At 38.6% G+C, this 26,315-nt stretch overlaps 1 protein-coding gene across 6 annotated transcripts in view; it reads left to right on the forward strand.

Annotated features, from left to right (window-relative positions):
* Positions 1-26,315, forward strand: part of RERE (arginine-glutamic acid dipeptide repeats) — a 412,302-nt gene that overhangs the window by 228,000 nt on the left and 157,987 nt on the right. For all 6 annotated transcript variants that reach the window (XM_055305059.1, XM_055305063.1, XM_055305064.1 and 3 more), the window contains 2 exons: positions 11,908-12,013; positions 13,391-13,487. In XM_055305059.1, the coding sequence (XP_055161034.1) occupies positions 11,908-12,013; positions 13,391-13,487 (203 nt within the window). The remainder of the gene's footprint in view (positions 1-11,907; positions 12,014-13,390; positions 13,488-26,315) is intronic.

The following is a 26,315-nucleotide window of genomic DNA, read 5'->3' on the forward strand; positions in this document are numbered from 1 at the left end:
GTCAAGTCTGGACTTTATCTGGTCATCTCATGTGAATATTCAGTGTCTGTCTCTTGAACAATGTCTGTTACCTCATAGAAGCTCACTAAATATTGGTTACATGATTTGAGGAAAGCATACTGTAAAACTAATTTGAAATTATTTTCATTCTTGTAACTGTGATCACTATAACTGTTATCTATGTTCTGGAAATTTTAGGAGATAAATAAAAAATAAAGTCTCAGCCTAGAACTTTTATCTAGCAAATTATTTTATTTTAAAGAGCGTGGGATTGTTGTCTGTGGTCTTCAGCAATAACTAGAGGAACAGCTAACTCAGTGTTGTTTTTCTTACATTTACTTCTCTGTGAGTTAAAATAGAGGAAGGAATTTAGATAGGATATTTTCTTTTCTAGCTTTCACTGGCACAAAGCCTTTTCAGATTCATCACTTATAAAAGAAGGTAGTCTTTTTGTGGTAGTGGAAACATTCCCTATCTTGATTGTGGTGGTTGTTAAAACATTTGTCAAACTAATTGAAATTGTAAATATGTTAATTTTATTGTATATAAATTATGCCTCAGTTAGGCTGACTTAGAAAAAAAGATGAACCAGAACATTGAAACAAAAGCCAAAAGTTAAAACTCGTTTCTCAAAAAGGATAGAGGATGAAGAGTTTTAAAGAAAAATGTCTTAGTTCAAAAGATAGTAACATTTATATACGTTGTATTAGTGCTTGAACGTGATGGGGAATCTTTTTTACTGAAATTAACCTATTTTAAAATGAACCTGTGACTCTCTGGTCATGTGTTCTTTGATATCTCTTTCTCTCTCTCTCTCTCTTTCTCTCTCTCTCTCTCTCTCTGCATTATTTCCCCAGCTCAGCTCACACTTGACTGCACTGATCGATTATCTGGGGATTAACTAAGCCTTCTCATTTCCTGCTTTCCAGTTCTCCTCTCCAGCAGGCCAGTGTGCCTTTGTTGTCTGGCATGTGGCCTGAGATAAGCTATCATGGCATGTTTGTATTAGAAAAATGGTTGTAGATGGAACAGTTATAAATAGACTAACAGGTATTAAAGGTTACAGTCTTTGTTTAGGTTTGAGTCAAAAGGAGAAAAGAATAATAAAGATATTTAATACAAGACAGACTAGTTCACATAAAATGAAATGGCAAAACATAAATTCTCAGGGTTCCTACTGATTTTTCCAGACTATTTGAATTTTTTTCAAGTTGAAAATATTTCCCAGCTGTAATTGTTTTCCTATTATATAGGCTGACTTTATTTACATCAATAATGATTTCTAAGCCTAGATCAGTGCTCCTTGAAACTACAAATACTAATTCTAAACATCTTTGTGTTGCTAAAAGGCGTTTTACTGCATTGCCAGCTCTCTAGTTTTGCACTTTAATTCAGAAAACGATGGTACAAAAAAGTTATTACCCAGAAAGAGAGGGCTATTAATGACTCACATAAAATAAGCGTGTTCATTGTTATAAAAACTAAAAACTGTTGCTTTAATATAGTATTGTAAGCTGAAAGTCCTTTATTTTTCTTTTTTTAATTGTTAATGTTGTTTCATGTTGCTAGTTTTCTGGAGTAGGAAGCAGCACCACTTTTGAAATGGCCACAGAGTGGCCTGGAATTTCAGATTGTTAACATATAGTTATCCAAACCATTCGTTTTATGCATGCATGCTTTCAACTCTCATAGGTTCACCACTGTTTTAAATTATACCTTTTTTTAAAGTGTAGATCTATGTATTTTTGTTTGAATCAAGCTTTAAATATTTCTTTATTATTATAATGAGCTCAATTTTTTTCTAAAAATGTTGTTTATTAGAGAGAGAGAGAGAGAAAGCACCAGCTGGGGGTTGTGAGGGCTAGAATCAGGGAGAGGGAGAAGCAGGCTTCCTGCTGAGCAGGGAACCAGATTTGGTGGGGGGCAAATCCCAGGACCCAGGGATCAGGACCTGAACCTAAGGCAGATGCTTAACCAGCTGAGCCACGCAGGTGCCCCTGAGCTTAAATTTTAGAAGGAAAAATACTTTAAATTGAAATGACTTTTTATCTAGATTTTCTTCCCTTTAACAAGAGTTTAACTTTTTGCCCACTATCAGAATGTTGGATTGTATAAATAAAAATACAATCTTGTATCTTTTTTTTTTTTTTTTAATATTTTATGTATGGAGGTACCTGGGTGGCTCAGCCTTTGAGTGTCTGCCTTTGGCATGGGTTGTGATCCCGGGGTCCTGGGATCAAATTTCACATCGGGCTCCCCATGGGGAGCCTGCTTCTCCCTCTGCTTATGTCTGTGCCTCTCTGTCTCTCATGAATAAATAAATAAAATCTTTAAAAAAATTATGTATTTGAGAGCACAAATGGGCTAGCAAGGGGGTGGGGTGGGGTGGGGATGGAGGGAGAGGGAGAAGCATACTACCCCCTGGGCAGTGAGCTGGACATGGGGCTCATGGGCCTCCATCCCAGGACCCTGAGATCACAACCTGAGCCAAAGACAGACACTTAACAGACGGAGTCACCCAGGTACCCTCAGTCTTCTATTCTTTAGTAGTATCTTACTTCTAAATGAATGTGTGCTTTCAGATCTCCATTCATGGTTCCATTTGGCCAGCATGCTTGCTTACTTCCATTGTGTAGACTATCAGAGTTCTACAGCTTGTTTGCTTCATCCCATAGAGCAGCTATTCTCAAGTTTGGTCCATGGGTGTGCAGGGTCACACTGTTTTCACAATTATGCTAGGATAGCATTTGCCTTTTTCATTCTCCTTTCATGAGTGTACAGTAAGTTTTCCAATGGCTAAATGGTCTGTAATATCTCAATAGATTGAATGCAAGTATCTGATATGAGAATCTATTATCTTAAGTCATACATAAGAGATATATTAAAATATGTATTACGTTTCCTAAATTTTGTTTTAAAATTTTTAGTTACTTGTTATAATTATGTTAACATATAGTTAGGTTATTATTAAATGGATTAGTAAAAAATACCTTGAAATTTTTTAATTTTAATTTTCCAATATTGTAAATTATTGATAAGATATAGCCCACATAACCAGAAGTTCTTTGAATGCTTAATTTTTTTAAAAGATTTTATTTATTTATTCATGAGAAATACACACAGAGAGAGAGAGAGAGAAAGAGAGAGAGAGAGGCAGAGACACAAGCAGAGGGAGAAGCAGGCTCCATGCAGGGAGTCTGATGTGGGACCTGATCCCGGGACTCCAGGATCGCGCCCTGGGCCAAACGCAGGCGCTAAACTGCTGAGCCACCCAGGGATACCCGAATGCCTAAATAATTTTGAAGAGAGTAAGGAATTCCGAGTCTAACAAGTTTGAGAACCACTTCTGTAAAGCATGTATTGACTCAGTGAAATCTTTTCAAGATATTTCAGCTTATGTTTCTAATAGCAAAATCTGTGCGATATAGCTTTAATCATGTTAGTAGCTTTTATTTAAAAGTTAAAGTGATCATTTCAGTTTCATTTGTGAAACTAGAATCCTAGAGAATTTTAGAAGCCTATAGCCTAGGTTTTATCCCCTCTTTCTTTAACTTCCTTTTCAGTACTACGTCATCTGATCCCGCTATTGGCTCGTGATAGAGCTCTCTAACTTTTCTGGCTAGGTCATGCAGAAGTGAGTAAAATCCCCAGAGTGAGTAAAATTGCTGCTGCTGTCACCACCATCAACAGAGAAGAAGCAAAGTATTGCAAAGATGTCAAACTTTATGGTATTTGAGCTGGACTTTTTAAAAAAGAAATTCACTGGACTATTTAATTCCATTTAGTATGGATTAAAGGCAGTTTGGCCATTTCTTATGGTGCTGCCTATGAGCAGCTGTTTTTTTTCCTCCATTATGGGGCAAATATTTGGAGTCAAATAGAAAATTTGTGGTTTTAAATGTATCCGATAAAACCATAGCTGCTGGAAAGCTTTAATACTGGCTTTTAAGAGGGAATTTATTTTGAGTTTGGGCAGCAGATCTTGGGGATTCAAGTATAGAGTCCTTATATATCTGTGAAATTTCACCTTCCTGACTTAATCCATCTACTCAAACTTGAGACCTTTTAAATCCTGAATCTGACATTCAGTATTTTTGTCAAGATAACGTACAGGATATATGTGGTAAATTACAAGAATGCCCTGTAGTTTGATGTTACCTGTCTCAGTGTACAAAGTTTCCATTTAAGTGTAGGCTTATTCATGTGTATGTGACATGAACTTGTTATTTAGTCTAAGAGGACAAAGACAATCTTCCACAGTGCCAGTGGACACTACCTGGAAAGTCTGCCTCCTATCTTACAAGGGAGGCCAAGAAGTAGGAATTTTCCCAGGCGGCACCTGTGCTCAGTTTCAGTCTCTCCACTGCAAATAAAGGAATCTGTTGTCTAAAACTTATATTGTGCCTACACAGTGTAGTCCTAGATAGAAAATGCCTCAATAAGCTTGGGTTCCATAGTTAGCAGGTGGGAGATGATTTCATTTTCATCTACCTTTTTGGTTCTGCCAAAATATTGACTTTTGTCTAGATTAAACTGTAAAAGTAATTAAAGGCAGAATTTTTTTAAAAAGATTTTATTTATTCATGAAAGACAGAGAGGCAGAGACATAGGCAGAGGGAGAAGCAGGCTTCCTGTGGGGACCCTGATGTGGCACTCAATCCCAGGACGTGGGATCATGACCTTAGTGAAAGGCAGATGCTCAACTACTGAGCCACCCAGGTGCCCTACAGGCAGAAATTTAATAAATAAGACATCATTGGGAATCCTGGGTGGCTCAGTGGTTTCGTGCTGCCTTCAGCCCAGGGCCTGATCCTGGAGACCTGGGATTGAGTCCTATGTCGGGCTCCCTACATGGAGCTTGCTTCTCCCTCTGCCTCTCTCTGTGTCTCTCATGAATAAATAAATAAAATCTTAAAAAAAAAAAAAGACATCATCAAGAAACAGTGATCTTTAGAAATGATTTCTGATCATTAGAGCCTAGATTTCACCACATTTTTAGTTGTATCATATTTCTGGGGATTTGTATTCATTATGCTAGTTCTGAGTAGACCCCTATGTAGTTCCAGATTATGTCCGTTTGGAAATGCCAGTAAATGATAGTCACTTGTATTAGAGTTCTCTAGAGAAACAAAACCAATTGGAGAGAGATCTAGAGAGTTTATATACCATAGGAATTATCTCACAAGGTTATAGAGACAGAGAAGTCCCATAATTTGCTGTCTGCAAGATAGAGAACTAAGAAAGCAGGTGGTATATAGTTCAGTCCATGTCTAAGGGCCTGATAACCAGGGGAGCCAGTATCATAACTTCCAGTTGAGGCTAAAGGTCTGAGAACCTGGAGTCACTGGTATCAGAACCAGGAGCTCTGATACCTGGAAAAGATGGATGTCCAAGCTCAGGAATGTGTCTTTTGTTTGCTATTTTGTCCTGTTCAGCCCCAAGCAAATTGGGTGATGCCTGCCCACATTAAAGTCAGTTCTGTTTACTTAGTCTACTGAATCAAATTCTAATCTCTTCCAGAAACACCCTCCTGGACACCCTCAGAAATGTATTACCAGTTAGCTATCTGGGCTTCCCTCAGCACAGTCAAGTTGACACATAAAATTATATAACCATTATTCCACTAAGCAGGACAATGAAACTCAGGTGGTATGGCCACCAGAAGCGAGATGTGCTCAGTCTCCATTGGGCAGTGGGCTTAGAGCATGGCCCCTGCAGGTCCACACCCTTCAGGCCCACTTGCACGCTTAAGAGCGTTGGAAGAAGGACATTTTAAGACAAAACAAGAGTGGATACTTTGTTTACTCAATGGCAATAAGATACTTTCCTTTACTCTACCCTCTCAAATAAATAAACAAAATGCTTCTTAGTACATTTGGGAGATTTATATATGATTGCCTGATAGGAGGAGATACTCAAAGCCCTTTCTTCTACTTTGAGAACAAGATTCTGGAGTCAGAATCATGGTAGAGCAGAGCAGAACTCTGAGATGGATAGACCTTGGTGGCCAAGCCTTCCTTGATAGCGCTTGTTATGTTTTTCTGTAACTCTTTCATGGTATTTTGAGCTGTGATGGCTATAAAGCCATTTAGATATAAATATAGAAACTGTTACATTCCTCATGTTAGGAATGTCTCATGTTAGGAATAGTGTCTCATATTAGGAATAGAGCAGTGGCTTGAAATACTGTATTTCCTACCCAATTTCATATTGATTGATCTCAGTCCTGATGTTTATCTGCAAAGTTCAGTGTAATCCTCTGATATAGAAAGCTTATCTATACATTGGATTCTTTTGTGCATATACCTGGACGTATCTTTAGCCTTAGAGAATAATAGTAGGCCTTGACCACATTGTCTGTCCCTTTCCCCCTCCTTCATAGTCAGGAATGATTGGAGCCAGTAAGACTGTCCCCAAGATCTTTAGAGGGCAGTCTTCCCAACAGGCATCTTTTGTGGGTGGAGGTGGTGGACCCAGCAGGATTGAAATGGCACTTTAAACTGGCTCTGTGGAACACCAAAAGAGAGGCCGCTATGTCTCTGGTGGACCATTTTCCTCTCCTCTGCAGGCTTAGTGTCCTAACACCAATTCCGGGTTTGTGTAGATCTATCTGAATTCTACAGTAAACATTTTATTTTACTTTATTTTATTTTATTTTATTTATATTATTATTATTATTATTATTATTATTATTATTATTATTATTTTATGAGAGGCAGAGACACAGGCAGAGGGAGAAGCAGGCTCCATGCCAGAAGCCCGACATGGGACTCGATCCCCGCGGCTCCAGGATCACACCCCTGGGCTGAAGGCGGCGCTAAACCACTGAGCCACCCGGGCTGCCCACAGTAAACCTTTAATATGCATGTAACTCTTAACCTTATTATCACCATGTTGTGGAAATGTATGAAAAGTTTCTTCAAAAGATATTTTCTTAAGCCATATAGTAGTATAAAAATATTAGTTCCTACTTCCCAAATTTCTGGAAAAACTTGATTGGCTCTTTTGGCTTTAGAAAACAAGAATTTTGGTCTGATTTCCCCAGACTCTGAATTTAGATCTTCCATTATTTAAAATTCAAGCTCTCAAGAACTAAACAGTTAAAAATTTGAAGGAAATTCCTCAGTCATTATCTGTAGCAGATTATTTTGACTTTGCAAACTTTTTTATTTGATGGTGCCACTCTTTATATCTTGCTTAGTTGTCTTTGGCCTGACCCCTCTGTCATATTTAATAACGGTGGAGGGATAGCAGGGCTTGTTTGGAGGGCTTTGGGAACCCTGATGGTATTTTCTAGGACCTGGTAGGTAATTGATGGGACAAAGAGGGTCTTTCCTGTATAATGCTGGTGAACTTAAAATTACTGTTTTTCCCATCCTGGGTTGGAGGGCTCCTCCACATTGTATAAGAGAATCTGCAGTTGGTTTATTGGTCATTTATGAACTGAAGCCCCGCGCCCGTCATTTATTTTTTCATGTTAATATTTTTTTTTCCTAGATGATATCAAGACTGGTCCTAGGAAAGATTCAAATTGGCTGTTTAATCAATGGAAGTGCTATATTAATAATCATGAAAGATCTCTAGGAAGGGGAATTTACTCCCTGGCCTGGATCTTATGTTTATTTGGGATGGTCGAGCTCTAGTCCCTTCAACAGGCAGCCTCCTGTTTGCTTTCCCTTTCCCCTCATCTGCCTTTCCCCTGTCTCATCATGAATGTTTAATTTCAGTTCTGACTTTTTAGTTCATTAATTTTCAGTCCATTGTCTGACACTTATAGTTCTGTAAATCCTCCTGTTTGTTCCCAAACACCCAATATTAGACTGTTTGTCTTTAAACCCAGGTAGGGATGGGTTTTGTCCTCAATTAAACTATTTCCTTAAATTTACACATATCCCTCCTTTCAGAGAGATCCAGGTGGTGGAAGAATCCCTAAACCCAGAATCAGCTGCTCTCCCTGTTTGCACAGTCACCCTGGGAAACCTTACTCTGTGCACTTGGAGGTACTCCTGTGTGGTGGTTCTTTCTTAGTGCTGGTGCTTTCCGGTACTTGTAGAGTCAGGTCTTTCTCTCTCTGAAGGTAAAATGGTGGGGAATTATTTACTGCTCAGTCGGTTCTTCTCTGTATCCAGAGATATACCCCAGAGTGTCTCCACATGGGAAACTTTCACCACTTCTCTCTTCATTCAGCATTCTATTTAAAATGTGTCATTTATAACCACTTTGGCCTTTATGGAATTGTACAGTTATATCACTAGTCGGTAATGAGGCCTATTTGTTAAAAATACTTGATATGTTTCTCAAATTGTTGCAAAAGTGGATCCTACCCCCACCCTCTACTTAGCTATATGATTTGTTTTTGTATTGCTCTTACTGGTTTAATTTTGAAACTACAGAAAAGCAAAATATGTAAGTAAAGCTCTTATAGCTTGATTCCTGTCTGCATCCGTAAAACTGATAGTAATATCTAGTACTTTGAAAGCCAATTCATTCCACTCATATTCATTTATTTAATCCTCACAACTGAATGTGGTAGAGAATATTATTTCCCCTCTATGTACGTATGAGAGAAGTGAGACTTGGAGAAGTCATTTGCCCAAATCAGTTGCAAAACTCTGATTCATACTTAGGTGGTTTGGACTAAATCAAATGATCGCTAAGTTCACTTTTGCTTTCAATTTTCTGTGATTCTGAACAGAAATCTTTGTCTAATGGGTAGTGGGAAGAACACGAAGCTATCCTGTGGTTAATGTTGAGCAGCACAGGTGTGTCTTAGGTGGCATTTGGAGCATTTACTGAGAAGGGCTATGCTGTGTTTCCTTTTGCTGTTCCTCAGTGCACAGCAGCTTCCAGGGAAGGTGTTTTGATTTGTAAAACCTCTTTAGAGTGGTAATGTGAGCTGATAATATTATGTTGACCCCACTTTATCTACTAGATTTGTCTGGGGAAGAACTCTAGATGTAAGCATACAAAATGGAATGCGACCCTAGAAATCCTGTTCTCCTCTTTGTTAGATGGCCAGGTGACTCCTCAAAGGTTGTCCCCAGCTAACTAGTTGATTGCAGACAGGACTAGGAGGCTAGATTATTTTAGTCTGGTACCCTCTGAAACAGCACATTGCCTCCTTTTATAGATGTTTAATAATTTCCAGGCCTTTTTAGGAAGATTATATCTGTTACAGCTCTTATGCTTGTTTAAAACTTTTGTTTACTTTGAACCTACATACCTTTTGTTCTTTTGTAACCGGAATTAAGTCTGGAGGCCCTTTTTTTTAATGTAATGCTGCCACTTCTTGGTGATTAGGTAGTACTGCATTAGGAAATCTGATAGGCTTTCAAACTGCCTTTGTAACTGCTTCTTGTATTAGGAATCATAAATCTAGGTACGAATAAACCAGTGCAGTAATTTTCTGTGTGTGTGTGTGTGTGTGTGTGTGTGTGTGTGTGTGTGATCATTAAGTGTGCTAGAGTCAGAAGTTAACACAGATTAAACCTCCAAAGGTCATCAGAATTGTTGGCTTGGTTCTGAAAAATAGACATTGTATGGTTGCCAATTATGCTACTTTTAAAAGCTTATTTCTGTTGCCTCTCAGGTTTTCCGACATCTTAGATGTGTTTAAAAAATATATAGAAGTATAGATTTCAGAGCATTGTTGCTAAGTCTGCTAGTAGATCTGAATTCCTTTGGGCTCCATTAAATACTTACAAGTAGTTCATTACTGTGAGAACTGAGACATCCGTTAGTAGTTAAGGAACTGGAGATCTCTGTCATCTCTTGAAAGAAGCCATATTCTCATAAAGATATAACTCCTATGATTCTCAACAAAGTTCCTGAATTTTTTCTGTGAAGCACTGTTTATGGTCACCTACTAACAGAAGACACTACTCTTTTGAGTATTATTGACTCAGTTCCAGATGCTTTTCCAGCCTTCGTTCTTTCAGTCAGTCAATATAGGTTTCAATATTCCCATTTTATAGAAAAGAGGAGATGGAATATCTTATTAACATGCCCGTAACAGGTAATCATATAGCTAGGAAGTGGTGAAGATGGGGTTTAAACCCAACTTCTGACAGACGTTACCATGTTCTTACCTACTACATTCCATGTTCCCTTCCGATTGTGCTTAAACTAGGTTTTATTCTCATTAGCTCTCTTTATAAAGGAAACTCTTGGATTATTGATTTTCATCTGGGTGGTAATTTTGCCCCTTTGGAACGTTTGGCAATGTGTGGAGACATGTTTTAGGTGGACCGTAGGAATGTCTAGTGCTTCCTCTCTCCTTTCTCTCTCTTTGTGGCTTCCTCAGGTCTTTCCCATTCCCCCGCCCCCGGTCAGTTGTTACCTTCTTCACAATTCTCTCTGCAGGGAGTAATTAATTGCTCTTGTGTATAAACTCTTGCATGTGACATTTATACTTTTTATGTTAACACTGATTTATCCTCATTTTCTCATCTTTAGTATAAAAGTGTAGAATATAAAAATGCAAAACGGATAAAAACTAAAAAGTACCCGGTATGTAAGTTTATTCTTTGTGTACAGTCTGTTTTATGCAAACCAGTAATGATGCCCTGTTTTTGTAGGCTTGTCTGACACAGTTAATTATAAAGTACAGACCCTGGTGTTGATATTCACATTGGAATAGCACTTCTTCACATTTGAGTTTATCAAGACTTCTGGCGATTCTTTTATTTCTAGTCATTTAAATGGCTTAAGTATTTCAGTGAAGGTTTTTATGTTGGTTTTTTTTTTGGGGGGGGGGAGGCTTTCTGGTATTTAAGTGAAGACCATATACATACCTCTCATTTAAGCAGAAAGCATCTTACTTCATAAAGAAGTCTCCTTTGACATATTTTAGGACTTGATCATCTCCATAAACATAAAGCGGGTTTTGAATTTTAGCTCTCATTTATTTCTGACTCACCTGCTGACTTGTGATGAGAAGGTAGATGCAGCTAAGAGGAATGAATGATATTGCATTAACCTTGGGGAGGTCTCTTAAGGCCCTCACTTGGGTTAGAAATTATATTATGAGGCGATGGAAGCCCTAGTACACTGCCATATTCAGCTATCTCACAGCCAAGTGCACAGACACAATCTCCTACAGGCTGTGGCCCCATAGCCTTCAACTAGAAAGGCAGTATTTCCTCCTTTATTCTTGAATGAGCTCTAGGAGCAAAGTTAGCTTCTGAGGATAACATGACTAAGTGTTCCACAAACATTTAGGGGCCCGTGATCATAATAGAACTTTAGTATTCATAAATATTTATGAACACATTGTTCCATTCTCTGGAAATTCAAAGATGACTAAAGTAGAATCTGCTCCATGGACTGCTAGTACCTTTACCGCTACCCACAGTTTGTATGTTAGTTTACCATGTAGCAATTACTGCAAGTCAGGTGGCAGTACCACGGAGGGGGATGTAGTTCAGTCTGGGAGATTGGCGCATCTCAGAGAGATGACTTTGTGCCAGGCCTTGCAGGGTAAGTTTTTTCTAACAATGTCCTCAATGGCCTTGACACTGCGCTGACAAAATTTATAACTCTTTACCAGAATGATTAAGAATTAAGATAGAAGGATGTGCTCATGTAGTTTTGTGTAGTTAATGCTAAATAAAGAATATAATAGTGAATGAATTGGTTAAACTGAGGAGATTTATAGGCTCAAGCTTCGTCTCTTTTGGTTTCCTGGAATAAAGCATTTTGAGTGATAGGGTTAGAGGGTGCTCTGGCTGGGATTAAAAACACCTTTGACCTCATCATTGACTTAATGTATTTTTGTGGTCCTTATAGTAATTGTGAGTCTCCCTCTCTGCCTCTCCACCTGTTTACAGGGGCTTTTGATCATGGGTATGGTATACACCAGTGGCACCCGAAATCCTGTTCCTAATGCTGTTAGATTTTCCTTTTCAGAGTAAGAGGGACCATCTACTCATGAACGTGAAATGGTACTACCGTCAGTCTGAAGTTCCAGATTCTGTGTACCAGCATTTGGTTCAGGATCGGCATAATGAAAATGGTAAATATGTCCTGGTTTGATTTTTACATTTTCTTGTTAGCTTTGGACAAGGCTGTTTCTGAAAACATTCATTAAATGGAGATGACCACTATGAAAAATTGTCTCTAAAAGTTGTCTCTAAAAAAGCTTTTCATAACCAAGGAAATTATAGGAATGTTTATTTACTTTTGCTGAGTTCTTTCATTATTTTTGCCTTAAAATACCCCAAACAACCAGAGAGATGTGCCAATAACATCTTCCCCTTAAACTTGGAATAGAGATAGGTCTTCTTTGAAAATAACGGTAATTTCATTTTTTAAATTACTTTTTCTCCCCTAATGATGAGCTAATAATACTTAAAACACTAGGGTTACATTTTATTTATTTATTTTTTCCTTTTCAATAATCTGTATGATTGCACTTCTGCATTCAGGGCTGTGAACTTCAGTTTTGAAAGCATAGCTTTCCTGAGGGACTTGGGATTCAATTTGCATCTTGACTTTCACAATAATCAGGAAGGTAATTCAGAGCATCTTTTATTTTTTTCTTGCTCTGGCATTGTAGTTTCTACCTAATTTTATCAACATGTGAGATATGCACATAAAATGTGTATTGCATTTGTTTAGTTGTATAATCGTGCATTTTTATTGATTTTTTTTTTTTTTTGAGCGGCACTGGGCCTCATGCTAGCTGATTCACATTTGTTACCCATTAATCATATGAGTTAGAGTTTGTCACTGCCCACTTTCAGGTGAGGAAATTGAGGCGGTAGAGATGCTCAAGGAGTTGCCAGGTGACATGTCTACTAAGTGGTCCCAGCCTGGCCAGAATTCAGCTTGGTCAGCCCTGATGTCTGTAGTCTGCCCACTCATCTCCACTGTTTTTGGTAATGGGTTTTGAGTCAAAAAAGCAGTAATCAAAACAATTTTAAAGAATGATGTTCTTTTGTAATCACTAGTTTTTTGCTTCTTTGAAACTATAAAAATTTCTGTTAAAATAGTTAAATTATGGTTCCTAATTAAAAATAGTAACTTGGTTATATATTTTCAACAGAAACAGTATGATTTCACTCCATCCTGGAATATTTAGCAATAAGAAATTAAAATGGACAGAATCACTATTTCAGTAGTTCAGAAGTGTGTTAAAATGTGATTGTTTTCTTCTTTCTTCTTTTTTTATTTCTTAAAGCATTTCAGCAAAATGTGAGGACTTTAGTAAAGGGCATAAAACACACTCAGTGGCATACTTTGTTCCTATTGTTATTCCTCCTGACCAGACCTGGTTATTTATTGTACTTTCTTTAGTGGCAGGTGAACGTGAAAGAAAGGTTTTGCAAACTTTTCCTAATTGTTTTGGGAGGCTCAATTTTAATATACTCTTAATTAATTATTTTGACAGACTCTGGAAGAGAACTTGTCATTACAGACCCAGTTATCAAGAACCGAGAGCTCTTCATTTCTGATTACGTTGACACATACCATGCTGCTGCCCTTAGGTAAGTACCGGAGACGTGGTCTTTCCTGCGAAGGAGCAGTCATCAAGCATGGGAGGTAGTGAGTCTGAGCTATCCTGATTTCTTTTGATAATCATGTTGTTAATCAGACTACTCTTACGGTCTCAGTAAGCTAACACTCCAGGGTTAATTAACTTTGTAGATTATTGGGATTTCAGATGTTACTTGTATTTTCATTAATCTGTGTGTGGGGAAAAAACAACTTAAAAAAATTTTTTATGTCCCCTTGGAAGTTTTGCATCTCTGTTCCTTTATTAGTATGCTGGTATTGAAAACTAGGATCCTGGCACTGGTTGGTAAAGTATTTAGGATGAAGTGTTACGATGATCTCCAGATTCTTTTCTAAAGAATCAGTTACTTCTACTAGAAAAGACAGAGAAATCGGTGAAACATACATAGCAGCATGTACGTGAGAGCATAGGCAGGTGTATAGGAAGTTTTATTGACCTATTCTTTCAATTTTTTTGTATGTATGAAAAGTTTCCTACCAAAAAGCTTGGAGTTAGAATATATTGAAGATTTTATTCTGAGTAAGGAGTTAATATTGCAGGTAGCCTTAGGTAATTATGTGAAAAAGTGACCATGAGACCAAGCTTTGCGCCTCATGGTTTTATTTATTTATTCATGAGAGACACAGAGAGAGGCAGAGACATAGGCAGAGGGAGAAGCAGTCTCTCTGCGGGGAACTTGATGTGGAACTTGATCCCAGGACTCTGGGATCATGACCTGAGCGAAAGGCAGACAGACACTCAACCACTGAGCCACCCAGGCGCCCTGACTTTGGGCTTCTTAAGTGGTAGAGGAAGTAAGACAAGTAATAATCTTTTAACTCTTTCCCAACTAGAAAGAGTAAAGGGTGAAAGACTACTTTCTTTTTCTAAAGAATACAGTTGGAAAAAAAATAAGTCATAGGGATTTGCTTGCTTTTAGCTTAGCTATAATGAGATAAAATAATTTCTCTTTTATATTGCTCAGATGGTATTCGGTAAAACCATCTGGAGTCTCTTGTGCAAAGCTACATAACTAAAGCCAGTTATTTCAAGGCAAATTAGTAGCAACCTTTAGGGCAGGTTTGGGCCAGATCGTCTTTCATATGGTCTCCCATGTGTAGCTACTCTGCTCAGCCATTATAGTACAAAAGTCCTAGACAATATGTAAATAAATGAGGTGGTATACGCCAATAAAACTTTATTTATGGACACTAAAATTTGAATTTCATTTAATTTCCACAGGAGATATTGCTCTTTTGATTTCTTTTTTAGCCATTTAAAAATGTAAAAACTACTGTTAGTTCTCCACTGTATAAAAACAGGCAGTAGACCAGATGTGGCTCAGGGGTCATAGTTTGCCAATCCCTGCTGTATAGGAAGGAGTATATGTGGTAGATTGGCTTCTTACAGGACTTTAGATAAATTTCAAGCATTCTTCTGATGTTTTATAAGGTCTTCCAAAATTCCCACAAGTTCTTTATGTCTTTGTGGCAATAACTTTCTAGTCTTAAACTTGAGATGCTGAGCAAAGCAAGTTAATGGAAGGTTGGATGGATGTATTGAGCCATTAAACTGTTAAGACCAAGTGTCTTGATCCTGGCATTCTTTCTTTTCTTGCTGTATATGTTCTTTCCCTCCTGTTTCTTTCTTTTCTTTTTCTTTTTTTTTTTTTTAAGATTTTATTTATTCATGAGAGATGCAGAGAGAGAGGCAGAGACATAGGCAGAGGGAGAAGCAGGCTCCTTGTAAGGAGCCAGATGTGGGACTTGATCCCAGGACACCGGGATCACACGCTGAGCCGAAGGCAGATGCTCAGCCACTGAGCCACCCAGGCGTCCTTTTCCCTCCTGTTTCTATAATGTGTCATTGGTTAAGGTACCTGATTTTAAGCAGTGTAGTAGAGTTGAAGTTAAAATAAATAAATATGTGAGACATAACTCTGGTTATTTAATATGTTTTGGTATATTTGCTTCAAGTGAATATATTTAAATATTAGTGGCTCTTCAGATTCTGTGGAGTCATTTTATACTACTTTATTTACTCTTTTTATTTTTTGAAAAAATCAAAAAAACATTTTAAATTTTATTTACCTATTTGAGACAGAGACAGAGGGAGCCTGAGCAGGGAGAGGGGCAAAGGGAGAGGAACAAGTAGACTCCCTGCTGAGCAGGGAGCAGCCCTTTATGGCTCTCTGTCCCAGAACCCTGAGATCATGATGTGAGCTGAAGTCAGACACTTGACCACCTGAGCCACCCAGGAGCCTCTGTTTTAAGCTTTTTAGAGGAACCAGTTGTCTCACATAATTCCAGCTGGATCCAGTGAATGTACTTAACTAGGTTTATAATCACACACTTTCTGGAGATGTGTAACTGTGTTGTCACTGCCTCTTCCTAGGCACAGAAGATCTGGAATGCTGATGGTAATTCCATGTCTGCTTTTCACTGTGGATGTGATTAGAACCCTTACTGATTAGGTTTTTTCTTCTTATGGTATTATCTTTGAAGTGGCCATGAGGTGGTTTCATTATAGCTGTCATCTTAAATTTGATTTTGTTAGCTCTTTGTGCATCCTGACAATTTGATTCTTTTTTTCAAAGATATCAGATAATAGTAGTCACATAATAATTTAATGATCTGGCCTAGTACGTGCTCAGTAAATGCTTGTACATGTATTGACATTTGTCTGCATCTGAGCTAATCTGTATGGCTCTTACCATTATTTAGTAATCTTGCGTGGTTCTCAGTGGCAGAGTGCTCACTATAAGATCATCTCCTATAAAAGCAGCATTGAATGGTGGTTCCTCCTCCCCATCTCTATTTGTTCCTTTTCTCTCAGCAAATTTGGATGATTTGATTATTTTGTTTTTAAGATTTTATGTGTAATATTTACTTGAGATAGAACGTAAGAGCTGGAGGGAGGGGCAGAGGGACAAGCAAACTACCTGCTTAGCACAGAGCCCAACATGATGGCAGGGCTCCATCCCAGCACCCTGAGATAATGACCTGAGCTAAATTCAGAAGCTTAATTGGCTGAGCCACCCAGGTACCCCTGGATTACTTTAATTTTAAAATATGGCAGGAGGTGGTAGTGGAATTAAATTTTAACTTAAAAAAATATGTTATTTATGTATTTGAGAAAGAGAATGTGAGCCAGGGGGAGGGGCAGAGAAGAGGGAGAGCTTGATTTGGGCTCGACATCACAACCTTGAGACCATCACCCCGAGACCACAACCTGAGCTGAAGCCAGGACCCCCAACCGACTGAGCCAACCAGGTGCCCCAACTTTTAACTTTTTTTCTCCAATTTTTCCTTCACCATCCACAAAAAGAATCTTTTTTCCTCTATAGATATAAAGCAGTTCTGCCAAAAATAAAATGATTTTTGAAAGCTACAAAATAGTCTATAGACACATGAAAAAGGATCAAATGAACATAGTGAAAAAAATAAACGGGGAAGAGAAGAGAAAGAAAGACTGATTATGTTAGTGCTTAGCACCCTTCTTGTCAAAGATCAAAGTGCTTAGTTGTGTGACTTCATGGGACTCAGTGACTACAAGGGGGGCTCCTGCCATTGCATTCCTTCAGGAGGATAATGATGCACAGCTTTCTCTTCTAAGCTGGTGCTAGGATTGTAGTAAGGGAGGACAGAGCACATTGTCTTCAGCCATCATGAATCATATGGAAGACAGATTTCCTCTGCAGCTTATTCTATGTTGATATTCTAGTATTTCTCTCCCCAAACTAAATTACTCCCAGGGGAGATTGTGGGACCATGAGTTCCAGAAACCTTTATTGAGATTCAGCACTGCTGCTTGGCTGCTGTTTTTAAATTCTTGCCTTGGCTGTCCCTCATCCCTGCCTTTGAAGCTAAGGTTCTATTGCTGTTTGTTTTCTTTTCTTCATTACATTTATCAGTAGCCATATAGTAAAGTTAGTATCTTGAGAGAAGTATTTTTGAGTTCTCCTTATGCCCTGGTATGTAAGTGTTTTTGGGTCATGCTGATAAAATAGGAAAAAATACGCCAGAGTGAAATAAGAAGACTCCTGCTGTTGTTGTTTTTTTTTTAATTTATTTTTTAAAGACTTTATTTATTTATTCATGAAAGAGAAACAGAGACAGGCAGAGATGTAGGCAGAGGGAGAAGCAGGCTCCCTGCAAGGGTCCCGGTGCAGGACTCCATCCCAGGACCCTAGGATCAGAACCTGAGCCAAAGGCAGATGCTCAACCACTGAGCCAACCAGGCATCCTGTTGTTTTTGTTGTTGTTGTTGTTGTTGTTGTTTAAAGATTTATTTATTTGAGAAAGAGAGAACAAGCACACAAGTGGTAGGAGGGGCAGAGAGAGGGAGAGGGTCTCTTGCAGACTCCCCACCCAGTGTGGAGCCCAATGCAGGGCTCCCTATCTCATGACCCTGAGATCAGAACCTCAGCTGAAACCACGAGGCAGGCAGTTAACTGACTGAGCCATCCCAGGCACCCTGAAATGAGAAGACTTCAGTTTGAATCCTGGCTCTGCCCCATAGTTTTGTCATCAGGGTCAAATTCATTAACTTTTGAGTTACTTTTGAGTTATTCATTTGACAAATTTACTCAAGGCCATGTGATTAAATGACAGAACCCCAAACCAAACACACATCTTTTGGTTCTACATCCAGTAAGATAAGAGGTGTGAAAAAGTCTCTCAGAGTGCCTCACAGTAGCATGAGTAGTGTTTATAGTTACTGAATCTGAATTGGGACTTAGAAAATAAAAGAAAGAGGGGATCCCTGAGTGGCTCAGCGGTTTGGCGCCCTCCTTTGGCCCAGGGCGTGATCCTGGAGCCTGCTTCTCCCTCCTCCTGTGTCTCTGCCTCTCTCTCTCTCTGTGTGTGTGTCTATCATAAGTAAGTAAGTAAGTGTGTCTATCATAAATAAATAAATAAGTAAATAAATAAATCTTAAAAAAAAAGAAAATCAAAGGAAGAAAAGAAAAAAGTAAAATTAAATGTAGTTCTGTACCAAGTTATTGACAGCACAATTATTCAGCATCCATTTATCTTTCTGTTGCCTCTTGACTGAGTTGATTGGATACTTTGATTACTTCAGGTATGGGAAGAAGACTTTAGCTTGAGGAGCCATCCCTAGATGCTCTGCGAAAGAAGAGATAAACCTGCTCTGAGAACAAACAGATAAATTTTATTACTCTAAATAAAAATTATCGCTTGCAATTTGTTTTCTCTGTTACTTTTTTCACTCTAAGGATCATGTTTTATTGATGATCAAAGAAAGGATCCACAGAGATTGCTTTGTGACTGGACGTGTGACCTGGCAGAATTTTTGTGTTTTACTGTGCACCTGTAACCATGAATTCCCAAGTATCATAAATATCTCCATGATTTAAGGGCTGGTTCCCAACTTTCTGATGATCTGTTTCTTCAGGGAATCACTTAGGAAAAAAATATCCTCAGGTCAGGTAACAAGCTATCATCTTAACTACGGATTTGTCTTATGGGGATATATTTTAGCCTGAATTTTCTGGCAGCCTTCTGAGCCAAGAAACCCTAAACTGGCTCTGCAGAGCTTCTAAAACCCTCCTTTTCATTCTGAATTAATCAATCTCTTTACTTTATTATGGGCATATAGGATCGTATGTGTAGTAGTTGGTACAGACTAATTATGTCTTTGTACAATTCCCCAACCATTCTTAGCACTGATACTGGTCCTTTAGCTCCTGAGAGCTCCCTGAGGAGTCTCATGATGCCTCAGAGCTTTTAGTTTTGTAGTTCCAAGATTATTTCCTGACTTTAATCACCTGTTTTTATATGTGAAATAACCTCTACCTTCAGCATTTTTATTGTGTTGTCTCTACGTGCTTTGTACTTCATTAAACACCATAACCTGACAGTCGTTTTATTTATTGGCTCATTCATCATTTAACACGTCATTGAGCTGCTAGTTGGGGAAGAGCTCAGAGGTGCTGGGAGCACCCACCTGAACGATACACTCTTTCTGCTCTTGAGTACTTCTCAATCTTGTAAAAATTCTTTTATCGGAGCTACTTGTGACACACAGAAAAGTTGTAAGTACTGTGTTTCCCCCAGTCTTCCTCATTGTTAGCACAGAATGACAGAACTGTAGTGCAGTTATCAGAACCAGGAAATTAGCATTAATTTGATACAGTTGAACTGAATACCATTCTGAAGATCACTAATGTCTTAATCATTCAAACTGCTATAACAAAATAACATCAGCTGGGTGGCTTATAAACAACAGAAATTTATTTCTCATCGTTCTGGAAGCTGGATGTCTGAGATCAGAGTACCAGTGTGTTTGAGTTCTGGTGAGATCGCTCTTCTAGTTTGCAGACTGCCGACTTGTATCCTTGCATAGCTTAGAATAGAGAGGGAACGCAAGCTTCCAGTCCAGCACCACAAGATTCATTTTTTTATCATGCCTCTTTTTGCAACTTCTTCTTCAGCAGTAAAAAATTCCATTCCTGTTGTTGAAATATATTTTTATCTTCTTCAAGAATACATATGGTTTCAGAATTTGTAACCCATGTCCCTGTGAGAAATAGATTTACTGCATAATTTTTGTCTTTAGTCTTGAAATATCTCAGCAAGACAGCGTTTTCCAATGCTGCTTCGATCAGTTCTGTTCTTCCGCACCTCCTTATGGTGTGGCTGTGTTATCCATTTGTAATAGAGTTAGGTTCATCTGCTGGACCTTGTGTTCCACTTCTAGCTCCTATTGGTTGATGTAGACTGTTGTTAAGTTTTAGATTTGTGAGGGTGTAGACTGTGGCTATGCTTCTGAGGGTCAGGGCTGTGGATGGACACCCAAGTTGTCGATGCTCTTATCATGACCCATCCCCCACCTCCTTCCTACCCACCTGCTTCTTAATTTATCCTTCCTTCATGTTTTCATTTCAAATGAGCAAATGCAGGTCTATGTTTTCATCGCTTCTTTCTTATGTGAAGGGTAGCATCCTGCAGATAACTCTTTAGCGTTTACATTTTTTACTTAATGGTATGTTTTGGTAATTGTTCCATATAGCTCATTCAGATCTTCCTCGTTCTCTTTTACAGCTGCATAAAGTCTATTGTGTGGCTGGACCATAGTTCATTCATCTGCTCTCTTTTGAATGGGCATTGAGGTTTTTTCCAGGATGTTTCAGTTATAAGTGGTGCTGTATTGAACATCCTCATGCAGAGGTAGTTCCTTCTTGTTGGCTGTGAATCAGGGTAGATTCATTGGAGAGAGATGGCTGGGTTGAAAGGCTCATGTACATGTGGTTCTCCTCCAGAAAGCATATCCAGTTTCTATTGCTCTGTTTCCCCAGTAGAAATGTGTGGTTTCATTTTTTAAAATTGTGCCAGTCTGCTAGGTGAGAAATAGTGTATTTTACTTTAGTAAAAGTATTCTTTTACTTTATTTTGCTAATAGTAAGTTTGAGCATTTTTTTCATTATGTTTGAAGGATATTTTTGTCTTTTTTTGTGTGTGTGAATTACCTGTTCATGTCATTTCCTTTGGGATTTGTCTTTTTGTCTATAAAAGTTCTTTACATGGGACGCCTGGGTGGCTCAGTGGTTGAGCATCTGCCTTTGGCTCAGGTCGTGATCCCAGGGTCCTGGGATCGAGTCCCACATTGGGCTCCCTGCGGGGAGCCTGTTTCTCCCTCTGCCTATGTCTCTGCCTCTCTCTGTGTCTCTCATGAATAAATAAATAAATTTTTTTAAAGTTCTTTACATTTTCTTTTGTATATGTTGCAAATATTAGCTCCCATTTGTCAGTTTTCTTTTATGGTTTTAAAAAAGTTTTGCAAAACTTACTTCTATGTAGTCAAATTTGTCAATCTTTTCATTTATTCCCTCAGGCCTTTGAGTCCTAGTTAGAAAGCCTCTCTATAAACCCGATTTACAGAAGAGTTCCACCCAGTTGTCTTAGCACCATTTATTAAAAAGCCTATTTTGTGCTTCCTTTAGCAGACATAGACCAAAAAGCCTGTCTTTACTTCAATGGCCCACAATGCCGCCTTTGTCATAGATTATGTTCCATGTGTTCTGGAGTTGTTATTCTGTCCAACATGCTCTTGTAATTATAGAGGCATTGTAGTATTTTTTTTACTGTAATACAGATAGTTTCCTCTTTCTGAGTTATTGGTTTTTCCTATAAATATTCATAGTAAAATGTTTCATTGTATTAAATAGCTAGTTGATAGCATTGAATTTATAGATCAGACTATGAAGAAATGCCATGTTGAGTTTTCCTATCTGAGAACAGGGGATATTTTTCCATTTGTTCATGTTTACTTTGTGTTGTTTAGAAGTATTTAAGAATTTTCCTCATAGAGATGTTCCCATTCTTGTTACATTTATTTCTGTGCATTTAATCTTATGTATATTGAACTTCATACCCTAATAATAAAGAACACACTTTTTTTATGTACCATGGCGTATTCTCAAATTGACCATATGTTAGATCACAGAGAAAACATATCTGATTAAAAGGAAATAAAACTGTAGTTTACAAACGAAAACATAGAAAGACCCTTTCACTGGGAAATTTAAAACTTCCTATTTCGTAACTATAGAGAACACACTGATGGTCACCAAAGGGGAGAGGAATAAAGGGAGGGGGGAAGGAGGTGATGGGGATTTAGAGTACACTCATCATGTTGAGCACTGAATAACGTATGAAACTGTGGACTCACTAGAATATGTGAAAGAAAGAGAGAGAGCTGACCAGGGAGCCTAATGTAGGGCTCTATATCCCAGGGCCCTGGGATAATGAGCTGAAGGCAGATGCTTAACCAACCGAGCTACCCAGGCACCCCATGACATTAAAGAATTTTTTTGAAAAGTAAAGATACTATGTACTAGAATCTGTGGCATGCATTTAAAGCACTGATCAAAGGAAAGCTAGTTATACTAAGCACATAAATTCAAATGAAATTAAAGGATTGAGTTCCCACCTTAAATGATAAAAAGAATACCAGATCTAAAGGATGGACTGCTACTGAGCTCAGCATATGTAGAAGAGATGCTTAAAACATTCCATTTGACAGTGGGGAGGCAGAGGCATGGAAGTGGAAGTGATGTCAGTTGTCACACAAACAGTACCTATTTAGGAAACTGTGGAGTGATGTTCTCAAGACACTGTAAATGAATCAAGGTGAATCGTAAAAAGTGTCCAGATAACTTTTAGGAAGGGAAGAGAAATAGAATGAAAAACAAACTTTAAAAAAATTCTTTGCCTGTCATTCATCAAATGGCTCACAGTTGACAAGATGCTGACTCTGTCTCAAGATCTTTCTTTCCCTTTGTGCTCAGGCAAGGGTGATGACCAAAGCCATAGGCACGTCTGCTGCTGTAAGCATTCTGTGCATGCCTGTGTGCCTCTTTGCAAGTTTCTCTGGGGTTTGCATGTGCCTGGGAATATACAGAGACTTTCCCAGTTACAGACAGCTCTGATGGAATGAATTCCTGGGCCATATTTCCATTTATATTCTCTTCCTGCTCCTTCATCCGCTTCAGGTTGCCTCCTCCCACCGGCCGGTGTAGCGCCCAGGGTGGAACTGTGGGCCCCCACACCAAGGGATACTCAAACAAGTCCAGCATTAGGCCTTCTTTTTCTGATAAATGAGAGGCCCCTAAAATAGGGGGCTTCCCGATCTTTAGTCATGTTTTTGTTAACAGTGAAATATCCCATTAGAAATGGGGTGTATAGGACCTTGGAGGTTCTGAAACCACATATTTCACCAAGATGATAATGATGGCAGTTTTCTCTTAACAGTCTCTCCTCCTCCATTCCACAAACACTGTCAAATAATGTACTGCTTTTGAGACAGTAGATGAAAAGAGTGCTTTGGAGAACAAAAATAATGAATGCTTAAAATGATACCTATACACTTTTTAAATGTAAGCTCTAGTCTTTAAATTCTAAGCTCTACTCTTCAGCAAGAGGTGCTGTGAAAAATACTTTGAAATGGATACCAACCATAGTGGGCTTGCCTACTCCATCTTCAGCTCTGCTTAGTACTCGGGGCTCTGTACAGATGGTTCATTAGTTGCCAAGAACAGCAACATTATTATTATTATTATTTTAATTTTTATTTATTTATGATAGTCACAGAGAGAGAGAGAGGCAGAGACACAGGCAGAGGGAGAAGCAGGCTCCATGCACCGGGAGCCCGATGTGGGATTCGATCCCGGGTCTCCAGGATCGCGCCCTGGGCCAAAGGCAGGCGCCAAACCACTGCGCCACCCAGGGATCCCTTATTATTATTTTTTAAAGATTTTGTTTATTTGAGAGGGAGGGAGCAAGAGAGAGAGAAAGCACGAGAACAGGGTCGTAGAGGGGAGGGATAAGGAGATCCTACACTGAGCATGGAGCCTTGACATGGGACTCACTCTGAAGACATGAGCCAAAACCAGGTGTCAGATACTTAAGTGACTGAGCCACCCAGGTGCCCCAAGAACAGCAGCATTAAATACCCATAGTTACATGCTAGGACTCTTGCTGTTTTATTTTCTCCTAATACTTAAAAGTATTTATACAATAAAACACATTTTAAGTTTATATTTTCATGAATTTTGATAAATTTGTTTGATCCTGAACAAGGCATGGAATATTCCCATCATCCCAGAAAGTTCTCTTAAGCTACCCACCCTCTTCATAAATCTATCTACCTAGAAGCAACCATTTTTCTGATTTCTTTTACCATAAATTATTTTGCCTGTCCTAGAAATTCATTCATTATAAATGGGAGTCATACTTGTGTGCCTGGCTATTTTTACTCGGTATTTATTTATTTAATTTTTTAAAAAAGATTTTTATTTATTTATTCATTGGAGACACACAGAGGCAGAGACACAGGCAGAAGGAGAAGCAGGCTCCCTGCAGGGAGCCCAATGAGGGACTCGATCCTAGATCCAGGATCATGACCTGAGTGAAAGGCTGATGCTCAACTGCTGAGCTACCCAGGCATCCCAACTCAGCATTTAACATTTGAGACTTCCCCGCCCCCATGATGTGCTATGTATCAGTACTTCTTTCCTTGTTATTGTTGTGAAGTGTTTAAGTATTTCATTTTACAAATATGTAATAATTTTTGACCCATTTCCTTACTGATGGATATTTGGATTGTTTCTAGGCCAGTATGAATAAAAGCTATTATGAACGACAGCAAAAAAAGCACACAGAAGGAAAATAGGAAACAGACATTAATGAGAAGAAACATTAAATCTAATTAATCAGATCCTTTAAAAAATTTAATATCTCATTAAAAATGATATTATGACCAATTGGGATTTATTCCAGGAATGCAAGAAGTAGGCTCCCTATTAGAGACTATGCTGATATTGTATACGATGTTATTACATCTAAGCGGGGGGGGGGACCCCATATCTCAAAATCTATGATTATTTGTTTTTTTTAATTTAATTTTTATTTTTTTAAATTTATTCATGAGATACAGAGAGAGAGAGAGAGAGAGAGAGAGAGAGAGAAGCAGGCTTCATGCAGGGAGCCTGAGTGGGACTCTATCCTGGGTCTCCAGGATCATGCCCTGGGCTGACGGTGGCGCTAAACCACTGAGCCACCCAGGCTGCCCGATGTTTTTGTAAAGCTAGTATCATATTTAACAGTAATACCTGAGAGACATTTCTACTGAGGTCAGGAACAAGGCAAGGCTACCCATTACTTTCCACGTTCTGTGAGAGGGCCTATGCAATTTGAGTCTTTTTTTTTTTTTTTAAGATTTTATTTATTCATGAGAGACACAGGCAGAGGGTGAAGCAGGCTCCATGCAGGGAGCCTGATGTGGGACTTGATCCCGGGATTCCAGGATCACACCCTGGGCCAAAGGCAGGCACTAAACTGCTGAGCCACCCAGGGATCCCACAATTTGAGTCTTAAGAAAGTGTAAAAAAGAAGTAAAATCATGTTTATTTGCAAGTAACAGCATACCTGGAAAAACTCAGAAAACCAATGATTAAACTGTATCAAATAATAAAGAATTCAGTCTAGTAGCAGGATATAGAGCTAAAATACAAAAATCAGTAGCTTTCACATAATCAAAAAGAAAGTAAATTGATGACATACTCGTAGATGAGGTCATTGATTAGTTTCATGGACATTTATGAGACGTTATACTTCTGTTCCTGCTGCTTCTGGCTTTCCCTAAACCAGTTGTGTTGCTGTCCCCATGGGACATTTAGCGATGTCTTTAGATATTTTTGATTGTCACTGTGAGTGTGATGGGGGTACAGGCCAGGGATATACTGCACTGAGGCCTGCTCAGTGCAGGATAGCCCCTGACAACAAATTATTCAGTCTAAAATGTCAGTAGTTCTGAGCCTGAGAAACCTTTTCCTAAATAAAACATCTGATTTCCAGTGCTTGTGTTTAGAATTGTGGGTTCGTAGGGATTCTATACCTTGAACGAATACATTGATTAAGTACTCAAGTTAAAGTGTATACTTGAGGGGCACCTGGGTGGCTCAGTTAGTTAAGCATCTGCTTTCAGCTCAGGTCATGATACCAGGGTCCTTGGATTGAGTCCCACATTGGGCTCCTTGCTCAGCGAGGGTCCTGCTTCTCCCTCTCCCTTTGCCTGCTGCTCCCCCTGCTTGTGCTTTCTCTCTGTCAAATAAATAAAATCTTAAAAAATAATTTGAAGGGTATACTTGAATGTATGAATGTAGTAATGATGAAGACTAGTAAGAGAGATCACTTTCCTTTAGTTACAATGTTAGAATGTTAGAATGTTTACTTACAATGATAGAAATAATTTATTTTGTGTAGCACCAAGTAGTATATAAAATTTCATAGATTTCTTA

The sequence above is a fragment of the Nyctereutes procyonoides genome, unplaced genomic scaffold, assembly GCF_905146905.1.
Source record: "Nyctereutes procyonoides isolate TBG_1078 unplaced genomic scaffold, NYPRO_anot_genome, whole genome shotgun sequence".
Classification (NCBI taxonomy): Eukaryota; Metazoa; Chordata; class Mammalia; order Carnivora; family Canidae; genus Nyctereutes; species Nyctereutes procyonoides.